Source organism: Pleurodeles waltl, chromosome 12 (genome assembly GCF_031143425.1).
Source record: "Pleurodeles waltl isolate 20211129_DDA chromosome 12, aPleWal1.hap1.20221129, whole genome shotgun sequence".
Classification (NCBI taxonomy): Eukaryota; Metazoa; Chordata; class Amphibia; order Caudata; family Salamandridae; genus Pleurodeles; species Pleurodeles waltl.
In genome coordinates, this window is record NC_090451.1 from 670106939 (window position 1) to 670127495 (window position 20557).

Here is a 20557-nt window from a genome sequence, read left to right on the forward strand (position 1 = left end):
AATTTTCCCAACCAACAATTTAAATAAACCAATTTTATTACACAAAACTAACATTACACATACCTAGTTTGCACCGATTGTTTTTTACAAACTGACAGCTGACAGATGATGAGCTTTTAAGAGACAAACTGTTAAGTGAATCTGATGTCCATGGTTCATGCACTTTAAGTTGTTAATGAGTATATTACATGAATACAGTATGTTCTCTATAGAATCTTCAATGTAAAGTTTTGGTTCTTTAAGTTGATTCATCCTTTTCTATCTTTTGGAAACAATTTAAGAAAGCTTGATTGTAATTTTCATTCAAGATCAAATCAATATTATTTTGATCCGTTGTCGTAGGGCCCCTAAAAGTAAAGGGGCCCCTAGATCGGTGCCTACTTTGCCAAAATAAATAAGGCACAGAGTCTGCATACAGTTTCAGAGCCATGGTTTTGTATTTACTAGGGATTTTCTACCAGGGTCGAAGGGCTAAAGCACTTTAAAGACAGCTAGCAGGCAAGTCCATGGTGATGTTACACAACAGCCACAAGAGAACCCTTAAAGGACAACATGAAGCCACACAGAAAACCCCATCTTAAGAAATGGCCTAGCTTTGGAGGCTAAGCAGGTATCCAGTTGTGATGCTGGAGTCACAGATCTGTGCATTTTTTCTTTCGCTGAGGCAGAGTCCGTGATTGCTAGGTTTCATGAAAACACCCTTGAAGGGGCCTCAAGGCTGGGATATGGGCATGTACGGACTGCAACGCCTTGAGTGACCAGACAGGGAGCCTTGTGTGGCCTTGCACATGCACACTCAGACCAGGAGCTGTAAGCGGACCACACTTTTGTTGGCAATGGGAGACTGAGCAGGAGGAGCTGGACTACAGAAGTGTGGTTCAAAAATCACCAATAGAAACTGGAGACTAATCTAGTTAAGATAAACCTATCGAGCAAAGAGGCCAAGCTTTCATAAAATGTACTGATCTCACTGACCTGAGTAAAAGAGGGAAAATTAATTAGATCAGATTTGAAGGGAAAAAGTGCAAAAAAGAAAAGTAGTAGAGGATTGGGTAGCAGGGGGAATTGGAAAAGTTACATTCCACTGGGTACGATGGTGCATTCAATGAAGAAACCAAATTATTTAAAATAAAGGCTAAAACAAATTCTAGCTTACGCAATAAGATTTTTCAGTTCTATTAAGGACACGGAGGTGAGGATTACGTTTATCTATACTGCATGTTTTAACAGCAGCCAGTTACACAATCAAGAAACACTCAGACTTCATTTCCCATGAACAGTATAATCACGTCAACAGTCATTTGCTCCAATCACCATGAAGCCAGTTCTTTAACAGTTGTCGCCATCATTTTGGATCCTTTTTCTTTACCAACGTATTTAAAAAAATAAACATTTCAGAATGAAGAACCATAATACTTTGTAACTGCACGAAGTCCGAAATCCCAAAAGGAGGGCCCGCCAATAACAAACATCGATAAAGCCAACTTCTAAGTGGCACCTGACAGAACATCTCCTCCCGAGAGCGGACTGCGACCCGTCAGATAGGACCTGACCTACACCCTGTACATCTTCATCAACAGGCAAAAGCCTGCAACCGTCCTGCTTAAGGTATGCTTCTGCTCGTTTCCCACAGGAGTAGAATAACAAGCCATAAACTCTGTCCCCTCAGAGTAATTATACAAACAAATCAAAATACAGGGTGGGCAAACATAACAATGCAATCACATTATGCAATTGTACAGTGCTTATAATTACAGTGAATAAATATTCATATGTTAACATGCCAGGGTAGGATCATCCTTGTCTCTGTGTCCTTAATAGAATTGAAAATTCGTATTGCATAAGCTAGAAACTTTTGTAACTTATGCTAAGACCAGATGCTCAGATTATGCTTGTTTGAAGCTGTGCCACTACCTCTGACAGAACATCTACAATGGCTTACAATAAAAAGTCTTGAGTTGATTCGGAGGACCAGTCGGCCGCCATCATAATGTCATCTAAACAGGAGCACAAGGCATATTACTTAGGCACCATCGCTCCCTTGGCTGAGTGAGCTCTGAAAACAGAGATATCTATACTTGCTTCCGGCATGAGCAAACACATCCATCTGGCTATGTTGGCCTCCACCAAAGGTTTATATGGTTTTTGTAAAGCAATAAGCAGTTGAACTCTAGTATCCAATTTAAATTTGCTGCTACAAGCTTTGTACGGTTTGAGACATTGTACAACACACAATTTTGCATTATTTGAAACAGCCGGATACAAGACAAATCTGGAATTCGATTTTGTTTGTCTAGTAACTGAAAAAGATATCCCCTCTGGAGAGAAAACTCTACCAGATAGGTCAAGAGTTCGGACATCAGAAACCCTTTTGCATGAAATCAAGCAGAGTAACATAGTGAGCTTTGCCAAAAGCTGTTTGCGAGAAATATATTTATTATCCGGCCAATTGTCAAGAAAATTGAGAACTATATTTACATCCAATAAAACTGAATACCTTGGTTGTGGGGGTTTGGACATCCTAATACCTGGCACGGGTTTGCATACCATCGGATGTTCGCCAACAGGCTTCCTGTCAACCAGGAGATGCCCAACTGAGATCAGACCTGAAGTTATTAATCAATCTGTAAGCCAAGCCATATTTTGCTAATTAAGATAAGAAACTGATTACTGGAAAAGCACACGACAATTCCAGAACCACCGGAAACCATGGTTGTGCTTTCCACAGTGGTGTCACAAAAATGACCTTCACTTTTTGATGTTGCAGTTGCGATAAAACCATGAGGATCATTGCAAAACGCGGAAATGCATAGTTAGGTATGGAGACCAATCCTGGAGAAAAGCATATGTTGATTGCGTCCCTGTATCCAAGCGCCGATGGAAGAAGAGTGAAACCTGACACTTGAGGCAGGAGGCAAGCAAGTCCACTCTGCATGTACCTCACATTCGGTTGAGAGTGTAGACAACCTTCAGATGAAGTCTCCAATCGCTGTAATTTGTGAGATATCGTATTTTTTTTGACCTGGGAGATATTCTGCGTGATTGAAATTTGGTGGTGGGGGCAAAAGTGTCAGAAGCCCTTGGCAATCTCTGCCAATAACCAGGATTTCACCCCACCCAACTTGTTGAGATATTGCACCGCTGAGATGTTGTCCATCATTAGCAGAATGCAATAATCCGTCTTCAAGGGGGGAAGACTCATGATAACAAAGGAATCACCTAGAAATTCTAGGCAGGTGATATGGAGGTTAAGTCTGACTCCAACCATTGGCCCCCTGTGGAGATTTGGCCGCACCTCCCTCCCCAGCCTCATCTGCTGGCATCCAACTCTATAATGACCTCTGAGGAATTGCCAAAGATGGCCTTGTCATTCCAGGACTCCATGTGCTTGAGCCAGCATGCCATCTCTGCCCTGGCCTCCTCTGACAAGCGGACTTGGTCTGACTATGTTTGACTCTTTCGCAGATGTTGAATTTTGAGTCTCTGGAAAGCCCTGTAATGAAGGGTACCAGGAACAATGTTGTGAATCATGGAGTCCAAAAGACCCACAATTCTGGCTACAGATCTCAACGATATTGTTGGACTGCTCATAGCAGACTTCAACTCTTTCTTGGCTGCCCATATCTTCTGTGGAGGGAGAATTAACTGAGTCAGAACAGAGTCTATCTGGAAGCCCAACAACTCCAGATGCTGAAGGGGATCAGGAACGACTTCTGTTTGTTTATGATAAAACTCAAGTCTTGCAAGAGTTTTATGGTCCAAGTCAGGTGACAAAACACCATCTGTCGATGTTGAGCCATCATGATAACATCCTTGGGATAAATTATCAGATGCATTGGCCTCATCAGCTTGGTGGTGCACTGGGGGGCTGATGAAAGGCTGAAGGGAAGGACTTTGGATTTGAAGCAGTGGCCTTATCCCATGAATTGCAGGAACCGCCTGTGAGGAGGGAAAATGAGAATCGTAAATAAGCATCTTTCACATTCAAACGGACCGTTCTGTTGCCCTTTTAAAGAATGTCTCAGAGAAGATGGATCCATTCCATTTTGAAATGCCTGTAGATAATCAAGGCGAGCCACCAGTTTTCTTCTCTACCCAGAAGATGGTACTTATGAACCAGTTGGGAGGTGGGGTCGGAAATGCATACTGCATCTTTCCGCAAAAGTACCTGAATTTCTGAGGAGATTAAATTCTCTTTGGTTTGGGAAAAATACATCTCTTGGGGTGGACAGAGCTGGCGATGGGTTTCACATAGCTCTAGTTTGTATCCCTGAACAGGCTCGAAAACCCATGGATTCTGCTTCCAAAGCTGCCAGAAATAAGCAAATTCTGCCACCCAAAACAAACTCGGAAAGGGGAATATTTCTCACCTGCAACTCCAGATTATTGGTTGGCTCCCTTTGCTCCTCTCTGATATCCTCTCTGTGAACTATTTCTGCCTTCTACATGCTCAAGAGGGGAAGAAAGTGGTGCCAGCGGCGGGGTCATACTATCCTTCCCAACCATGGGTGAATAATCTCAATGGAAGCCTTGACAAGACGCGAGGCCTGATGAGCGCTTCCAGACAAAAAGGGGCTGCCTGAAGACCTTCTTATGGGTCAACTGCTTTTTATCCAGTTTGCTGTAGATGAACACAAACTGCGTGAGGTGTTTTTGGAATGGGCCTGTGACGGGTCGTTGCGAGCAGCAACTGACCCGCCCGATGTCTTGGCCCTGACTGAACCTGCTGCTCATAACCCGGAAGGGGAAGGTGTGTCAACCAATCCCCTAAACATCCAGGAGCCGAAGGGCAGAGCCAGCGGCTTCACCCCCTTCCATGGTTAAATCCGGAGGCGGAGACAGAGAGGGGGAATTGCGTCGAAGGAAGCCCAGGAGATGCAGCAGGGAGGACGACGAGGGAGAGTACACCGGAGAGACCCACTGGGAGCCGAGGAGACACCACGGGGATCCGCAGACCAGCACCAGCGGAGCGGGAGGTGCCCGGCGAGAATTTTGGCCACGCTTAGGGAAAAGCGTGGCCTTTCCAGGTGCGTGGCAACACTAAGTAGGGGAAAGGAAGGGGTGGACGGGAGGGGACTACAAAAACTACAGCACTTGTTTGTTTTTCTGTTAACCTTTTGGATTGTATTTAGGGATATTCAGAGTGAAGGGGTGTGTGGTGGAGGGGACGGCAGAGAGAAGGAGGCAACAAACAGGGATTGGGGTGAGGGGACAGTACAAAACTAAAGAAACCACAGGAAGAAAGAAGAAGGGAGGAAACAAGACCCCGAGAACAGAGACAGAAGTAGAAAGAGACACCGGAGGCAAGCAGTAGTAATAAGAAAAGAAAACGGAAAATACAGGAAAGCAGAAAGACCCTAGCAGGGGAAAAAAAGGAGTGACAAGGATACAGGAGACAGTGAAAGGGGACCCAAGAGAAGAGAAAGAAATCACCAACATCTTGAAGAAAAGAAAACCAAAAAAGAGATAGAAAGGCAAAGAGGAGATAGAAAGGGGAAAGGGGAAAGAAGGACAGGAAATAAGAAGAAAATATAAAACCCATAACTAAGGAAAGCCTACTTACCGGTTCTGTATCTTGTGTTTTCCCACATGTGCCTCCCGGGAGCCCTGGAATGAGAAGTCAAGAAGAGGAAGGACTGAAACAGACATCATAGATACAGGACACATAACACTACTTGACTCATATATTGCATGAAAAATAAAACTGACCCTAACAGTCGACCACTGACTACATGTCCTCATTACGCCGCCTGACCACAGGGCCCCCTAAGAGGAGACCATGGGCTGCGGGGCCAGCTTCTGAAGAGGCCAAATTGTTCAATTTAGGGTCAATACTCATCAGAATAGATCATCTGCGCTTTGTTGAAATAGCACAATTAGCATTCCCCACTTGACATACGGCACCATGGGCCCAACCCACTAAGATATCTCGGTTTATATGAGAAGCAGAATCCTCCGCTTGATAGTCAAGCTTGGGTATTTTTGTCAGGGACTCAACATATCCAGAAGTTTGTCTTGGCAGCTACACCAAACTCTGGCTATACCCTGCTTGGGGTGTTTAGAATACTTATTCATAGAAGTGACCTTAGTAGGACCCACCTTTAGGGTATGAGTAGCTTTGCCAGGGAGGACCGGTCTAGGACATTCAGCACAAAGTTGAGCTCTGACCGCTTTCTCGAAATTCTGTGTAATCTACGTGTACACGTAATCCACCACTTCTTGAGGGGGAATCCAACTAGACGACCTGGAATGGACAATGTCAGTGGGCTCAAAATCTTACACTTTCAGGATTCAGAGGTCATTGGGGGTTCACTCAGGAAATCAGACCATTTATTTTTGCTTGGCCCAGGCTCATCTCCTTGGGCAATATAATTGGATTGTGTGGAGGCTGAGGTCTTTGTCCACAAAGGAATCAGCCTTGGAGAGAAGGCTAGAGAGTGAGGAAACACTCAATGGAGGTGCTCCGTAGCCATGATCGCCAACTAAGGTGCCTGACAGCTTCTCAAAAACTTCGGAGTGCGGCCATCTAGTAGTCCTGGGTTTAGCCCTGGCTGGATTTGGGATGGGGGAGTGCGTTATCCTCTGATGTGGGGATTTGAGGCACCCACCACTGCTGTGAAGTGAAGCCTCATAATTGTTGAGTAAAAGGCTCCAAAACCCTAGCCAGGGCTCTATTCACAGAGTGTTGGACACTACCATCTAAGGCGTCCACTGGGTCTTGTTCTAAGTTGCCCTCAGGATCATCAAGGTAGGGTTCCATGTCAGCCTCATATGGGTCATACTGAGCCTTAATGTCAATCACTAAGTAGAAAAAAGCTCGGCCCCAGTAAACAGGGGGAGTATATCAGCTCCACACAGGTCAAGTGCACACAGATTGAGAGTGGGGGGAGCCACCCACAAACGACACGCTAGACAGAACCTGATAAATTTCACAACCCTGACCAGACTCTGCTGCACCAGGGTGTCACCCAGGGAGCAAAGCAGGCCAAAATTGTAGAAGCAATAGGTGTATCACTACAATGCATCTGAAACTCAAAATCACGCATGTCAGCACGCATGCACGCATGCATATGGTCCCTTATGGACAATGAAAAGGAACTACACCCGTCAAAGGACGGGCATGTTCCACCCACTGCTCCCACTCCACAACAGAACACCAGTGTCAAAGACAGCTGTTATTCTGGAGGCTAAACACGCACCCTGAAAAGGAAAAGTTAATCAAAGGCATCAATGTGCGCTAAGAATGCATGAATGACGGGCACAGCAACAAAGTCAAAAAACACATATAGATGCTTCAAGAGGGGCACAGCATGAGCAACTGCCCCATAAGACTAGCAACATTACAATAATAATAAAATGCTACAGCCCGAACAATTCACACGTATCTCTTATTTTGGAAAACAACTCTGAGAACTCTGCTTCTTTTGTTACCCCACCACTACACAGATGTACTGCTTTTAACTTAATTTTGGCCCATCTGTTAGCTACATAATTATGTTGATATTCACAAGCTCCAATGTACACTATATAGAGTTCTGCGGGCATACAGATGATTGACAATCTATTCCCTGTTGCTACTGAAACTGTTGAGTTCTATGGTTGTATCTGCCACAGTAACATACCATCAATTTATAAATTATGTGTTTGCCCCTGAGTCTCTTGGTGCTGAAATAATAGATGTTTATTGTTAACCAGCTCAATGATATTAATTGTATCAACCCTGAAAGAATACTATGCAGAGTGGCTCTGTCAGGATTCGAATTTCTGACACTTAGGTCAAACACAGATTTGTGGAGTGGAAATATTAGTCCACTGACCCACCAGGCCCAGTCAGATTTAATAAAGTACATTCCAATCATTTTGAAAGAATACTTTTGAAATAATTTTGAAAGAATAGGCAAGATGAAAAATGTGATTGAATGTGAAGTAGTAACCAGTTCTAAAATTGTACTGAGGGATAGGCCGATCTTAAACGGCGAGCATTAAAGGTACTGTCAATGGACAGACCCCGCCTCTGTAGATCAAATGTCACGTTTCCCCTAAGCATCTGTAAAATTTGCATATTTTGTTTTGTATAACTATGTGAAGTTTTAAGAAAATAACATGCAGCATGCATATCCAGCATTTAGCAATATATTTAATGCGAAATGCATCTGTATAAAAAAGTGACAAAAACACAAGTACTGCAAACAATAATGGCTAATAGGCTGGTTGTGTGCATTGCCCTCCACCGCCGATCTATAATTTGGCCATGAATGCAACATAATTATATGACATGGTGTAATGGTCCCATTTCAGGAATTCCGTGTAACAAGAGTAACTTAAAATTCCATAAATTAGCTAGCGTTTTTTAAATGTCATCTGGCCTTCTCAACCTTTTAAGTAGCCAAGTAAAGATGAGATTGATGGTTCTGATCGTGAGCCCACTGAAATCATTGGAGTAGAAAAACAAACATAATGGTGAAGAATGTTTTGAGGTAGAGTGATTCCACAGAAGTGAATTGAAGTAATTTAGCTTGATTGGAGGTGAAGGCAAGTGCAAGGAGGATAGAAACATCTAAGAGGGTGAGTTGAAGGTATGGCATGTGCATATTCATTCACCTGAGGCGACGAGACCCCTAGCCAAATACAGCCTCTGTTGCCTGGGATTATTATAGAATTTGTGTCTCATCTATGACAGACCTGATTGGGGTGGAAGACTACCGATTTTTAATACAAAAATGCTATCATTTTGGAAATGACCAGCCTAAAATTGGCTTTGGTGCGATGTACTTCAAAGGGGAACCCCACGATTTCTTTTCAAAATCTCCCTTTTTGTAGTTTTAAAATGTTGTGAAGTATTATCAGTCAGAACATAGGGTTGTCACCTGCCAGATTTTTACTGGCAGGACCAGTATTTTCATTTCACTAAAATTAGTAAAACCTTCCAAATATTTCTTTTTTCTTTTTTAACGGTGCATTTATTTACCAATAAACGCAAGCAGAAATCCCCAGCGTTCTACTGTTGTGTGAATGATTTCTAACTCATAATTAAGAAAAGCAAGGTTAAAAATGAATGCAGATATTTTATAAAAAATTATTTTTAAATATCATGCGCGGATAAGAGAATTTGGAAATGAGAACAAATTGTCCGTTTTTCCCCTGGGGAAGGTGGCGATCCTAGGCAGTGGTACGAAGTTAAAATGCCGTCATGACTGTTCCATCCCGGATGACCAATTTCCAAACTTTCCAGCCTAAAACGTTACGTCCGGTACCGACTAGAAGCAGCTGCTCATCATGTTCTTTCAAAGGTGTCGTTACCCTTCAGTCATCGGAGGCCCGCCTCCAACCGCACGTGCCTTTTAACAATGAAGCCCCGAAATATCCGGAGGATGTTCCGTATGTGGTAGGTGCTGCGTGCGTTCGACGTCATTACGCGTACCGAGGTGATATAAAGTGCGCCTGCGTCAGCCCTGTCGCCAGTCTAGTTTGTTTAGTCTGTAAGCGAGTTAGTCAGGCCTCTCTAACCGACGCCGCCATGTTGAACCGCAGCTGCCTTCTTGGAGGAGCGAAGAGGAGCGCCGTGCTGCAGCTGAACGTGTGCTGCGGAGGGCCTCGCCCCCCGCTCGGGGAAGCGGACAGCGGGTGTAGCGACGGCTACAACTCGGACTCCTCTTCCAGCCCCTGCAGCCCGTCCGCGGAGTCCACGCGCTTTCTGGTACCGGAAGCCTCCCCGCCTGCCACCGTGGACAAACTGTATCGCCGCACCCAGGGACTGCTCCGGGACTACTTCCGCGAGTTCGCCGAGGGGAAGCCGTCCAAGGGAGCCACCGACCCCGCCCTTAGCACTTTGCGGAGGGTAGGGGGATCCGTCATGGAGAAGCACCAGATAGCCTTCGACGGTGAGAAAACGGGGAGGGTTTGAACAAAGGTACAGCGACCGGGTCAAATGTAAAGGTCAAGATCTTATTTTTTGGGGCTATGGAAAATGGCAACAACCGGGGGGCAAGTATTGAACCATAGAAAGGTTTGCATTATTTTGCTGGCGGCAGTGGCCGTGAAAAGCAGGTTGGGCCGTTAAAAGGCTTGTCAGATCACCACCGTACTGAATGCTTCTTAGCCATGAATATCTCTGGTTATCTTGTAGGCGTCAGATTTCTGCCCCTAGTGGGTCAATGCGGAGCTACAGTTTTGACAAGCAAATCACACGCCCCTTTTCGTCCGCAGAGATCCTTCTGCGTCTCTCTGGTAACAGATGGCCTGCACAGAGCTAAATGTGAGGTTTCCTGGTAGTTGCCCAGAGTGGTATTTCTTAATATATTGTTTACTGTTAATTCAATGAATCACTCCTTATGTGGTCTCTGATCTTCAATTAACACTGCTTCTTATCTTTTTCCAATGTTGATCTCCCATAAGCTTTTTTCGTTGTTCGAGTTCCCACCTTACTGGCGTTTGTGCTTCAATCAATTAGGTCAGTCACCTTTAGGAGTGATCTTTGAGGGACTGCAGTAAATTGCCACCGTACTGGGCACGTTCGGGTCCTAAGCTCCTTGTATTTTATGCTCCCTCTCTGGGCAAGAGTACGTTTTCACCTACTTCACGCTTTGCCCCCTTCTCATGTAAAGGATATGATTCTCGATGATTTGCATATGAGAATTATATTATATTTGCCGGGGAAGCTGTCACTGAGCTACACACAAAGTACATTTTGAATTTACTAAATGCTCTCGCCCATGTGATTTGTAGTTAAGTGTTCTGTTATAATCGAAAACCGGGTCTTTACACGGTGCTCACGTTTGGGATCGCGACTGTAGCAATACTAGTGTCTGTCACTTTAATCGGCATCTTCATACCTGTGCTGAATGTTTTTTTTTTACTTTGTTGATGGCATTGTTACCGTATTCTACTTAAATGTTTTGACTGTAAAGCCTCTACTCAAGACTAAATGTCTTAATGAGAATCGAGTGTGCTGCTTTAGTGTGCGTAGAACAGGTGGGAGTGTATGTGCTGTGCTGTGCTTGCACAATCGATGCCTTTCCTGTTTTGGAGTTCAGTCCGACCAAGTCTTATTCGGAAGTTCAGTGGAGGTTTCAGACTTAGCATTGTGCGCTTGACAATGTGCATGTAGTTCCTGTTTTGAGGCTTTTGGGCTTGTTTAAGTAATTTACTACCGTTTCTTTATCATGAAGTACCCTACTCACCCGAGTTTATATAAGACTCGGACTTTAATTTCAGTGTGGCTACGAAAATACGAATCAATACAAATGGTAACTATTTCTCCCCTGTACCAAACCACTGCTTGGAATCGCCTCTAAATGTAAATGCGAGTCACTAATGTAAAAGCTTCATTCAGCTATTGTTTCACTAAATAACGTATTTGTTTAATTAGAACGTTATTGAAAAGTTTTCCTGCTGTAAAACACTGTCACTGAATTGTTTGGTACCTCGTGTAACTAGTGTTAGGCCGATGCGATCAGTTCGTCGGCCTCCTCTCTTGGCCTGTCATAGATCACTGCAAGGCTCTACCTCCTCTAGTGAACAGTTTGGTGTGCTGTCCTCCTTTCTTACTCTGTGATCGCGGTGGAAATTTAGCTCCTCTCTGGGTCAGTCTGGTGACCTAAGAGTTCATGTAGTGTAATGGCCCCTTTTCGGCCGGCTAGCGAGCACAAGGGTATTCATCGCCCACATGGCCGACCGGATCCTGAGCAGAAGCCGTGAGAAGCAGTGTGTGTACGGCAGCGAGGGCCCCCCCACCCCTAGCCCCCTCCTTCGTATGAGTCCCAACCCATAGTTTCCATCTCGGCACTTCCTCATTCACCATTTATCGTTCCGGAGAATCCGGCCTGCTATAAATAGCCGAGCCCCGTATTTCCGGCCATTAATAATTCTTTACTGTTCTAAGCGCTCAGTGTGAAGCTCTGTTCCTAGGGTCTATATTCATTTTTGTAATATCATTCGGGGTGTTCTGGTGTCTGATAATTCTTTGCTGTGGGGATTATCCCATTTATCCTATTTTAATGATGGAACTGGTGGTTTCTCACTGTAACGCCATATGTTTGGGTTGTGTATTGTGCGAGAGACAACCAACGGACTGGGTGTGTTTCTAGTTCGTGATCTTTGTATATTATCTCTGATGCCTGCTCGGCAGTCTTGGATGTTAGAGCTGTATTGTGTTGGCTGAAGGCCCCTGGCCTGGGACATGGCACTAGATGCCGCCGTGTATTGTGGTGATTGGAGCTCCCTTAATACCTGCATGTGTTCACTCATCACTCTGAACGGGTTATTCAGGGTGTAATTAGCCCGGAGGTTTCTAGTTTTCTCTGCACAGTTTGAGGGTCTGTTGTTTAAAGGTTGCCTAACCATGTTACTTGGTAAAGCTTTCTGTACTTTGGATACATGACAGTGGCTGAAACGTTTCGGACAGGAGGATTAGACGAGTACAGTTCTGTTTAGTGCCTGGAACTCGGGCTTTATTAGGACATCAGAAACTTCGTAGTTGTTGGAACCACCCCATACTCGCTCCTTGCATGACGCTACACCTCACATTACCATAGGATAAGATCGTGTTGAGATTTAGAGTGATTCTGATAATCATCCTCGATATTGACCTGTGGCACTCATTGGCCATTAATTGCTGCAGTACCCTGTATGTGAGATGGTGAAGCTTGGAGTGTCCATGTTTTCCCTGGTTATTTGTGCAGTCCCATCTGATAGCTCCTCTCAGAGTTTGGATCTCCTTAATGGTTTTGAGTCTTTTCCTTGGAGTGTATCATGGTCTCTACATCCCCCTTGGCTTGGGGCTCCCTTAAATATTACTGCTTTGGGTGTTCGTGCTGTTCATTGATGGTGTCTGAAGCTTAGTTGGATCAGTGTCCTTGGTGTGGTCTTTGAATAGTGTCCTGTTGAAGCAAATGGGATCTCCTAGTTCATTAATATGTAATGCTATCTGCGTTCTGTGATAATCTCCCTCACTCTAGGTAATCTTTTCTGTTTTGCAAGATTGTCCTCATAGTTAAAATCTCCCTGGACCGTATTCTTTGAATAATTGATGTACGTAGTGTGTTTCATTGTTCCTGAGAGTTGGTGCCTCCATTGTCATCAATTGGTTTGTAGCTGTTTGGTGTCTACTATAGTATAATTATTTGTTTAAGGCCCCGGTTGTCTTGGTTTATGAGGACCTTGCATATCATTGCTCTAGAAAGTACATATTATTGAGGGCAGGAGAGAGTGCTAGAGATTACTTTGAAGAAAGCCCAAAGCATCCAAGTGGGCAAACCCAAGGACGTGCCCCTATCGTACCTGTAGGACATAATTCCCAAAATCAGCTTCAGTGTAGAAAGGCTGCCCTCGTTTCTGAGGGTAGACACTGAACATATAATGATTAAATGCAGGTGTGGTGAATTCTTAAGCAGCAATATTAAAGGGAAAAAAACAGACTTGATAGTGAACCTCCCTGTGTTCTTGATTTGGCCTGTTCAGGCTTCATAGACTATTTTGATGTGGCTGAAATATTTTCTTAGCCCAAATCATTGATATGCCACATCCAGCTGGACTAATTTCTGGAAGGGTGAATACTTTCAATGCTTCCTCTGACTCAGCAAGTTTTCTTAAGTTTGCGTAGTTAGTTTGCAATAGGATTGGTCCAGGTGAGTGAATATTGTTGTCTACCGAAGTGTAATAGGAAGTTCCAAGTAATTGATCTTGGCTTTGAGCGGGTTCAGAAACCCGAAGTTTGATTTGGTTCTCGTGTTTGGTGTATTCCACAGTGTAGGGTCTCTGACGTTCTTGGACTCTACCACATATTGCAGCTGTTTCAGTTATGCACTGTGCATATTTCTGCTTAGATTGTAGGAGAGCTCGTGAACCATTACAACAATAGGCTTTGTGGACAGGTTGCAGGACCCATTCAGAGGTATGACTGAGGGCTTTCTAGTGCTGTTTGATATGGTCATCATTCCAAAGGTTGAGGCACGTTCTGGCTAATTAGTTTTGCAACCTCTCATACGTGTCCCAAATTTGTTTGCACGTCTTCCCTAGATGAAGCTACACACATGCAAAAATGTAACCATGTCAAGGTTGATGCTCTTGTGTCCGCCTCTGTGATTAGTGTAGTCATATCATTTTTGGAAACACATTATTGCATATTGATCCTTCAGCCAGTGACTGACCTCTAGTGCAAACAAGTTAGGCATTAAAGTTGATCCAGTTCCTTCCTTAAGACTTTTTTGGAAGATGGAGTTTCTGCATTACTGTGGCTGAAATATCATGGTATTTAGTGTTTTCCTTATTGGCAAGCGTCCTATTGCCTTCTAAAGTGGCTAAACTTTAATGCTCATGTTAATTTACAAGTACATTTTTTAAATAGTAAGAAATATATTTTATCTAATGGTTTCCGCAGGTCATGCAGCAACATGTACATATTTTTTCCTTGTAGGACCACCCTGTTGTCATGTTGATGGATAAATAAGTCCTACTGGGTATGAAACCCATGTTCATTCTCTCTACATTTCGTTTGAAACCTGTTTCTTAGCAAAGCAGCTACATTTTCTGAGGTTACATCTTTACATAAAATCATCCCCATACATCTAATCTTGAGCTCGTCCTTTTGGATTCCATGGAAATAGGGAACTCTTACCACTGTTCCTTCAAACACATGCCTCAATAAAACTTATGAGCGATTACACACAGGTGTGCTTCAGCCCCCCTTATTAGGAGTATAATAACCAGGATGTTGGTTTCTTTGTTTTACTTAAAAGCACTATTTCCTGCTAATAGCCCTGTCTAACAATTGAGGCTCTTGGACGGTTAAATCTCATCAAGTGACATTGAAAAGAGTCTTTGTTAAAGTGTCAGTTTGTGGATTGCTGTATTTAGAAAACTGACCTATCAAGAAAGGGTTTTAACCTGTATGTAAAGTACAGGAAGTTTTTACAAAGCCCTTTATCTCCACATGTAGGAGACACCCATGCAGATTTTCATGTATCTTATGGTGTAGCCCGCTTAACCTCCGCTGATAGTTGGTGTTCCTAAACCTACCTTTCTTAAATTGATATTGCCACTGGCCTTCTGAGCCATATTGCCTTCTGAGTTACTTCCGTACTTGGAACACAGGAGTAATGCGCCTCTTACCACACCTGGTTCTTCTAATGTTCACGTTTTGTTCGTGGAAGGTTCAGCTTAGGGAAAAGGGTGGCTTTCAAATTGTTAGGACTTCCTCTCCAAACAAGGTTTCCTCGAGCTCTTTGAGCAAGTCCTCATTTTATCATTGGGAATACCCAATGCCTTTTGTATTTTTCAATATGTTGTCTGCATTGAGTGGGTGGGGTGTCCTTTTGGCGGGGGCAGGGGTGGGGTTGCTTCCTTTTGGCTTTCAAGAATGGCGTTTCAATTAGCTTTAGTCTTTGGTCCTGCAAACCTAAAGCACTTGTTCAGTGCCTGCCAACTGTCCCTTGAATCCATAATGGTTGAGAAATATGCCCTGTTTTTCCTTCAAGTTGATTGAGTTACAAATGGGTAACACCTGCTCTAGGTTGAGATGCCGAGATTGTTCAAGACTGCTAGAAACTTGTTTCTGCTGCAAGCTTGAAGCACCTGCAAAATGCCTTATTTGAAGGTGGGAGAGTTGCCTTATACCTGATGCCTTAGGACATCAATCATGTGGATTTTAAATAGATATTGCATTCGAGACACTCTTGGTTGGGGGCAGCAGTACACGTGGAAATGCATGCATTAGTAGATCCGTGAATGTCTTTAATACTTTGAAGCAGTTTATCGTTTGGTCAGGGCATTTGTGCCTATTTTAGCCTGTAAGACTTTGAACGTGTTTGTTGATGCTATCTTTTTCTACACAGGAATGCTGAGGAAACTTGACATCAAAGGGCCAGAAGATCTAAAACCTGTGATGTCAGTTTCACCTTATATGTTTGAGGATGGCGTGACAAACTGGGGGAGAATAGTTGCACTTATTAGCTTTGGTGCACATATCGCAAAGCACCTGAAAAACATACATCTGGAGAACAGTATTGATACCTTGGCAGAGAATTTCACCAACTTCCTAATGACCAGTAAACGAGACTGGATAGTTGAACACCATGAATGGGTGAGTTTAACCACTTGTTCAGTGTAAGTTTTGTAGACGACTGTTGAACATGCACTGTCTGTGTATTTCGTGAACAAGAACTTGTAGGAAACTGGTTCCTTTCTGCTGATCTTTTGTTTCCTTCAAATTCTTGAGTTTCTGGATTAATGGGTAGCTGGAGAACTAGATGAGGAGCATGGCTGCTTATTTACTTGCATCAGGAGTTTGTACATAACTCATCCAGTGATTCCACATATGGCTGCCTGATGCCGTCCTTGACTGCCTACAAAGAGCGCATTTTCAAGCATCATGTTTGCTTACATTAGCATTGTCTGGCCTTGTGGCAGTCAGATACCTTGTCACTGTATGAAGCAATTATAAGTTCAGAAATGGCCGCCATGCCTCCAACATCTAGCATATCCTCCTAGGGAACTCAAACCGCTGGAGGCGGCGAGAGCAGGGGGTATAATTTGTTAGGTTTTTGCATAATATAAAGAGTTACAGCAACATAGTGCCCGGTAGTGCTGCATACAATGAAATGGAGTACATAATCCACAAGTATAGATATCAAAACTGTACAGTTTAAGAGACCCAACGCCAGTTAGACCCGGTCCTCTAAGACTCCTCTGAGACGAATAGCAGAATATGCAGTTAAGGCCCCCCCCCCCCCCCCCCAAATGTTCTTGGGCGTAGACAGCATCGCTAACTCCCCTGCTTACAGTTAGAATTGTTCCCTGCAGTAGACCAAATCTGAGAGCCACTGCGATTGTGGGGTAAGTTTTTTCGGGGCGGAGGGGTAAACTTTTTTTGCATAATGGTCTTTATGCAACGAATTGTCTGAATTGTTCTGTGAGCTAAAACAAGCACACACATCCTTGCACACATTGCTCACACTGAGAGGTTATTTCTGAGAGAGGGGGGAAATTGAGAGAGGAAATTGTATACCATAAGTACATTTGAGAGTTTTCTGTTACGGGAATGCTAAGGCCACAAACTGCAGGTGAAACAATGGATTTAGAATGGGGATGTCAGCTAGAGTTATGGGTGCTTTACTACTTTGAATGGATGGTGGGGGACTTCTTGATGTGTCTGTGTCCTTTTCAGTTTATTCCTGTAACTGAGTTAGTTGTGTTAATCTATTTGATCCCTTTTTTTTTTTTTCGAACTATATTAGAGTTTTAAGGATTTCCTCCAGATATGATAAATTCAGTGTCTCATCTTTTCCCGGAACTGATTGTGTTGCTGATCTGTATATGTATTCGACTTAAACAGTGAAATGTAATGACCTGATCTTGTTGGTTCGCCTTCGTGGAAACCTAATGGTGTTCAACGGTACGATTTATAGTTATTAATGTGTGATCTCTTCTCTAGGATGGGTTTGTGGAGTTCTTTCATGTCGAAGATGTGGAAGGAGGCATCAGAAATGTTCTCATAACATTGGCAGGTGTTGCCGGTTTTGGAGCAAGCTTGGCTTACATGATAAGATGAAGCACCTTAAAAGAAAGGACAATTCCCCTCCCAGTTGGTTTTCCAAACTGTTGGTAGTATTTGCTGCTCTAACATTGATGCTGCAATCGCCACAAGGACAACGTCTGTACATCCCACTAATGGAGAAAGGTTAGGCCAAGCAAGTGGAGAACATGCAAGCGGCCAAGCGGAAGCAGCCAGTGGGCAGACAAAAGTAAGAACTACACTTGTATTCCAGGGACAACAGAGACATTGCATATCCCCTCATGAAAGTCCACTCGACTCTCACGAGTCTTTCGTTACTGACTTTGTACAGTGTAATTATAAAAATATATATTTTTACAAAGAATCCTTTGGTTTCCCGTGGCATCTGTTTACCTGCGTGAGAGTCTGGGAGGGGAAGGATGCAAGTCCTGCCATTTCATGCATTGCAAGTTTGGGGATATGTATGTTTGGAACATTAATTGCTGTGCGGTCGTGTTTCGGGGCAAACAAATGCAATATATTTTTGTATTAACGAGACTAGAGCTGACGTTCTAACCACCTCCTTTGCATATGTAAGCAATTCGCAGCCCCAGATTCCATTCGAGTTTTAACGATGACGTCAAAATTCAGTTTCCCAAAGTTACATGCGATAAGTGCTAGTGCATTCCTAGATGCGGCCGTTCTAATGCTGCATACACCCGTCACCGTGGACTCTTTCGTATGGAGATTGCATACCAAGCACATCCTAGGGTGCAGGCATTCTGCAGCAAGTTGTTTGGTGTTGCGATGTTTTTAAGGCCAGACACATGAGTAATATATTCGGTCTCCGAAAATGTTTCACATTTAACACGTTGTTTATTTTTCTGTAAATTTTCTACCAGAGAACGTTTTAGCCCACTTATGTATTGAGAATACTATCGTGCGATGTAGTTAACTTTAATGGTGAAATTGTATTTCAGAATTCTTGTCCGTCCAGTGGTTATGTTTGAGCCGCCTGTTCTGCCCTGTGGTGCCCACCAACAAGCAGTCTTTAGTCACCTCTGTGAAATGAGCTAATTGTAATCCTTTGTCACAGCACAACTAAATCATATTGAGCTAGCCACCTAGTGCAGATACTGTGTAAACGCCCTCAATGGTTCACAGCCTATTAGGCTTTAGTTTATTTCACTTAAAACTTTTGAATTTTGGGATGAGCAGTGGGTATAATTCAACATTCCATTTGTTTGTTGCAAGTGTTCAATAAAATACTTGACTAAAAAATAAGCTATTTCTTTTTCATAATAAACCTCAAGGGGCCTATTGTGCAGAGTGAGAACCCTCTGCAGACAGCGCGTTGTACCCACATACTATTAATGCTTAAGAGTGAGGCTTTATTGCTAGACAGGGTAGATCATCTAGTGGAACGAGTGAGCCTCAATTCTATTTTAAATGGTAAGTTCACTGTTCAACACATGACCGATATTTCGTGGAATGCAGGTTTGTGAACACTTGAGTTTTTCAATAGTCTTGTTCTTTTCATTTGTCTTTAACTAGTGACTTCATGAACATTTTACCTCTCTATAAAGCTGTACTTCTTGTAATAGCCTGGTGTCTGGCCCAGTGACTGGAACCATCTTCACTTTGTAGTTATGGTCACCCTCTAGGGTGTTTTAGGGTATTCAACATTTGCCCGGTGAACAAGAGCTGCCTGGCTCCTGCAAGCGAACCTTCAGTGAGAATAGGGTATTTCTTTAGTTATAAAAGCACTATTATAAGCCTGTTTTATGTGAGATCATACACTTTAAGTTACATAGGGATATAAGAACTGCAAGGCGCTAAACCGGACCTAATTGTCACAGATCATTGATCAGTGTATCAGAGTGACCCAGATGATGCTGTGGGACTGGGGTAAGTGTGTGGAATCTAGAGAGATGAATGTTAGTTGTTATCTAGTATTGGAGAATGACATATTCCTCGTTTATATTTTTCTGTATAAATGTTCAGCTGTCCCAAAATGGGCTACACCTTTTTTGTTTAGCAAATATAATTGCTTTATCAGTTTAATGAGAACTAAAAACGTGGTGCTACTGTCAAATTTGCTTACCAACGGAGATCACCCATTGTCAATAAACAATTTGTTTCACTGTGAATGGTTTCTCTCCACTGCTGTGTTCAACGAGTCACCTGTGTTCATTTAGGAATATGTTGTGACTTTGGTTTTATTGTCCTTAACCTCCATGTTAAAGAGCTTTCTGCCTGAACGCCCATTAGTTCTGAGTCTACACTCGTTCTACAGACAGGTCAACAATTTAGTTGCGCAACCCCCTGCCCTGTCCTATTTATATTATATTTGGACTATAATAAATGCTGCTACAACATAAATCTTCATTCTACAGGTTACTGATGCCCTAGAAGTAGCCTCCAATTAACATATACCACCCAGGAGCTCCATGTTGATGATCTCCACTATCTGAGGCTCTTCTGTCACTGGGGGACATTTCCTGAGCGAAACACGTGCAGCGGGATTCTGAACCTGCTTCATACACCCAGCACATCGGTCCACAACACACCTTCCCTTAAAGCCAGACCAACTCAACGTTATAGCTGGAAGAAATCTGACCACGCCTGCAACTCCAACCACTTACCCCGGAGTACCACTGATCAACATTCGATTAAACATGAACATTAGTTTAAAAAGATTAACAGGGATGATGACCTGCAAAATTTACCCCCAACTGGAGATCAGGCTAACTCTCCCAGCCACTACGTGGCGAGGATCAGTAGGCAGAGCAACAATATTTCAGTAAATCACACTCATCCAATGTCCCCAAGGGATTTTAACCTCCGAGCAGCTAGTTCCCAGGGCGAGTCTTTCTGCTTGATGTCTATCAAGTTTTGTGAAGAAATTCTGTTTCTCTGAGAAAAAGGATTTAAACGGATATTCAGGAAACTAACAATCCGCACCTCAATCCTGTCCAAGGGATGACATCTGAGATTATCAGCTTCCTACAGTGCCTCCAAAAGATAACATCTAGGCAGGACTCTGTAAACACCCATGGTCTGGTTCCC

The 20557-nt window shown here is 43.4% G+C and overlaps 1 protein-coding gene across 1 annotated transcript; it reads left to right on the forward strand.

Annotated features, from left to right (window-relative positions):
• The first annotated feature begins 9443 nt into the window (after positions 1-9443).
• On the forward strand, positions 9444-19638 carry MCL1 (MCL1 apoptosis regulator, BCL2 family member). The gene is made up of 3 exons (XM_069218543.1): positions 9444-9881; positions 15831-16078; positions 17429-19638. The coding sequence occupies exons 1-3, from the start codon at positions 9518-9520 to the stop codon at positions 17543-17545; spliced, it is 729 nt and encodes a 242-aa protein (XP_069074644.1). The 5' UTR covers positions 9444-9517; the 3' UTR covers positions 17546-19638.
• Positions 19639-20557: the final 919 nt, after the last annotated feature.

Excerpts from the sequence above, each read along its gene's own strand:
- MCL1 (XM_069218543.1), top strand. The coding sequence starts at position 9,518 with ATGTTGAACCGCAGCTGCCTTCTTGGAGGAGCGAAGAGGAGCGCCGTG. Across the intron at positions 9,882-15,830 it reads GCACCAGATAGCCTTCGACG|GAATGCTGAGGAAACTTGAC; the intron begins GTGAGAAAACGG and ends TTTTCTACACAG. Across the intron at positions 16,079-17,428 it reads TAGTTGAACACCATGAATGG|GATGGGTTTGTGGAGTTCTT; the intron begins GTGAGTTTAACC and ends TCTCTTCTCTAG.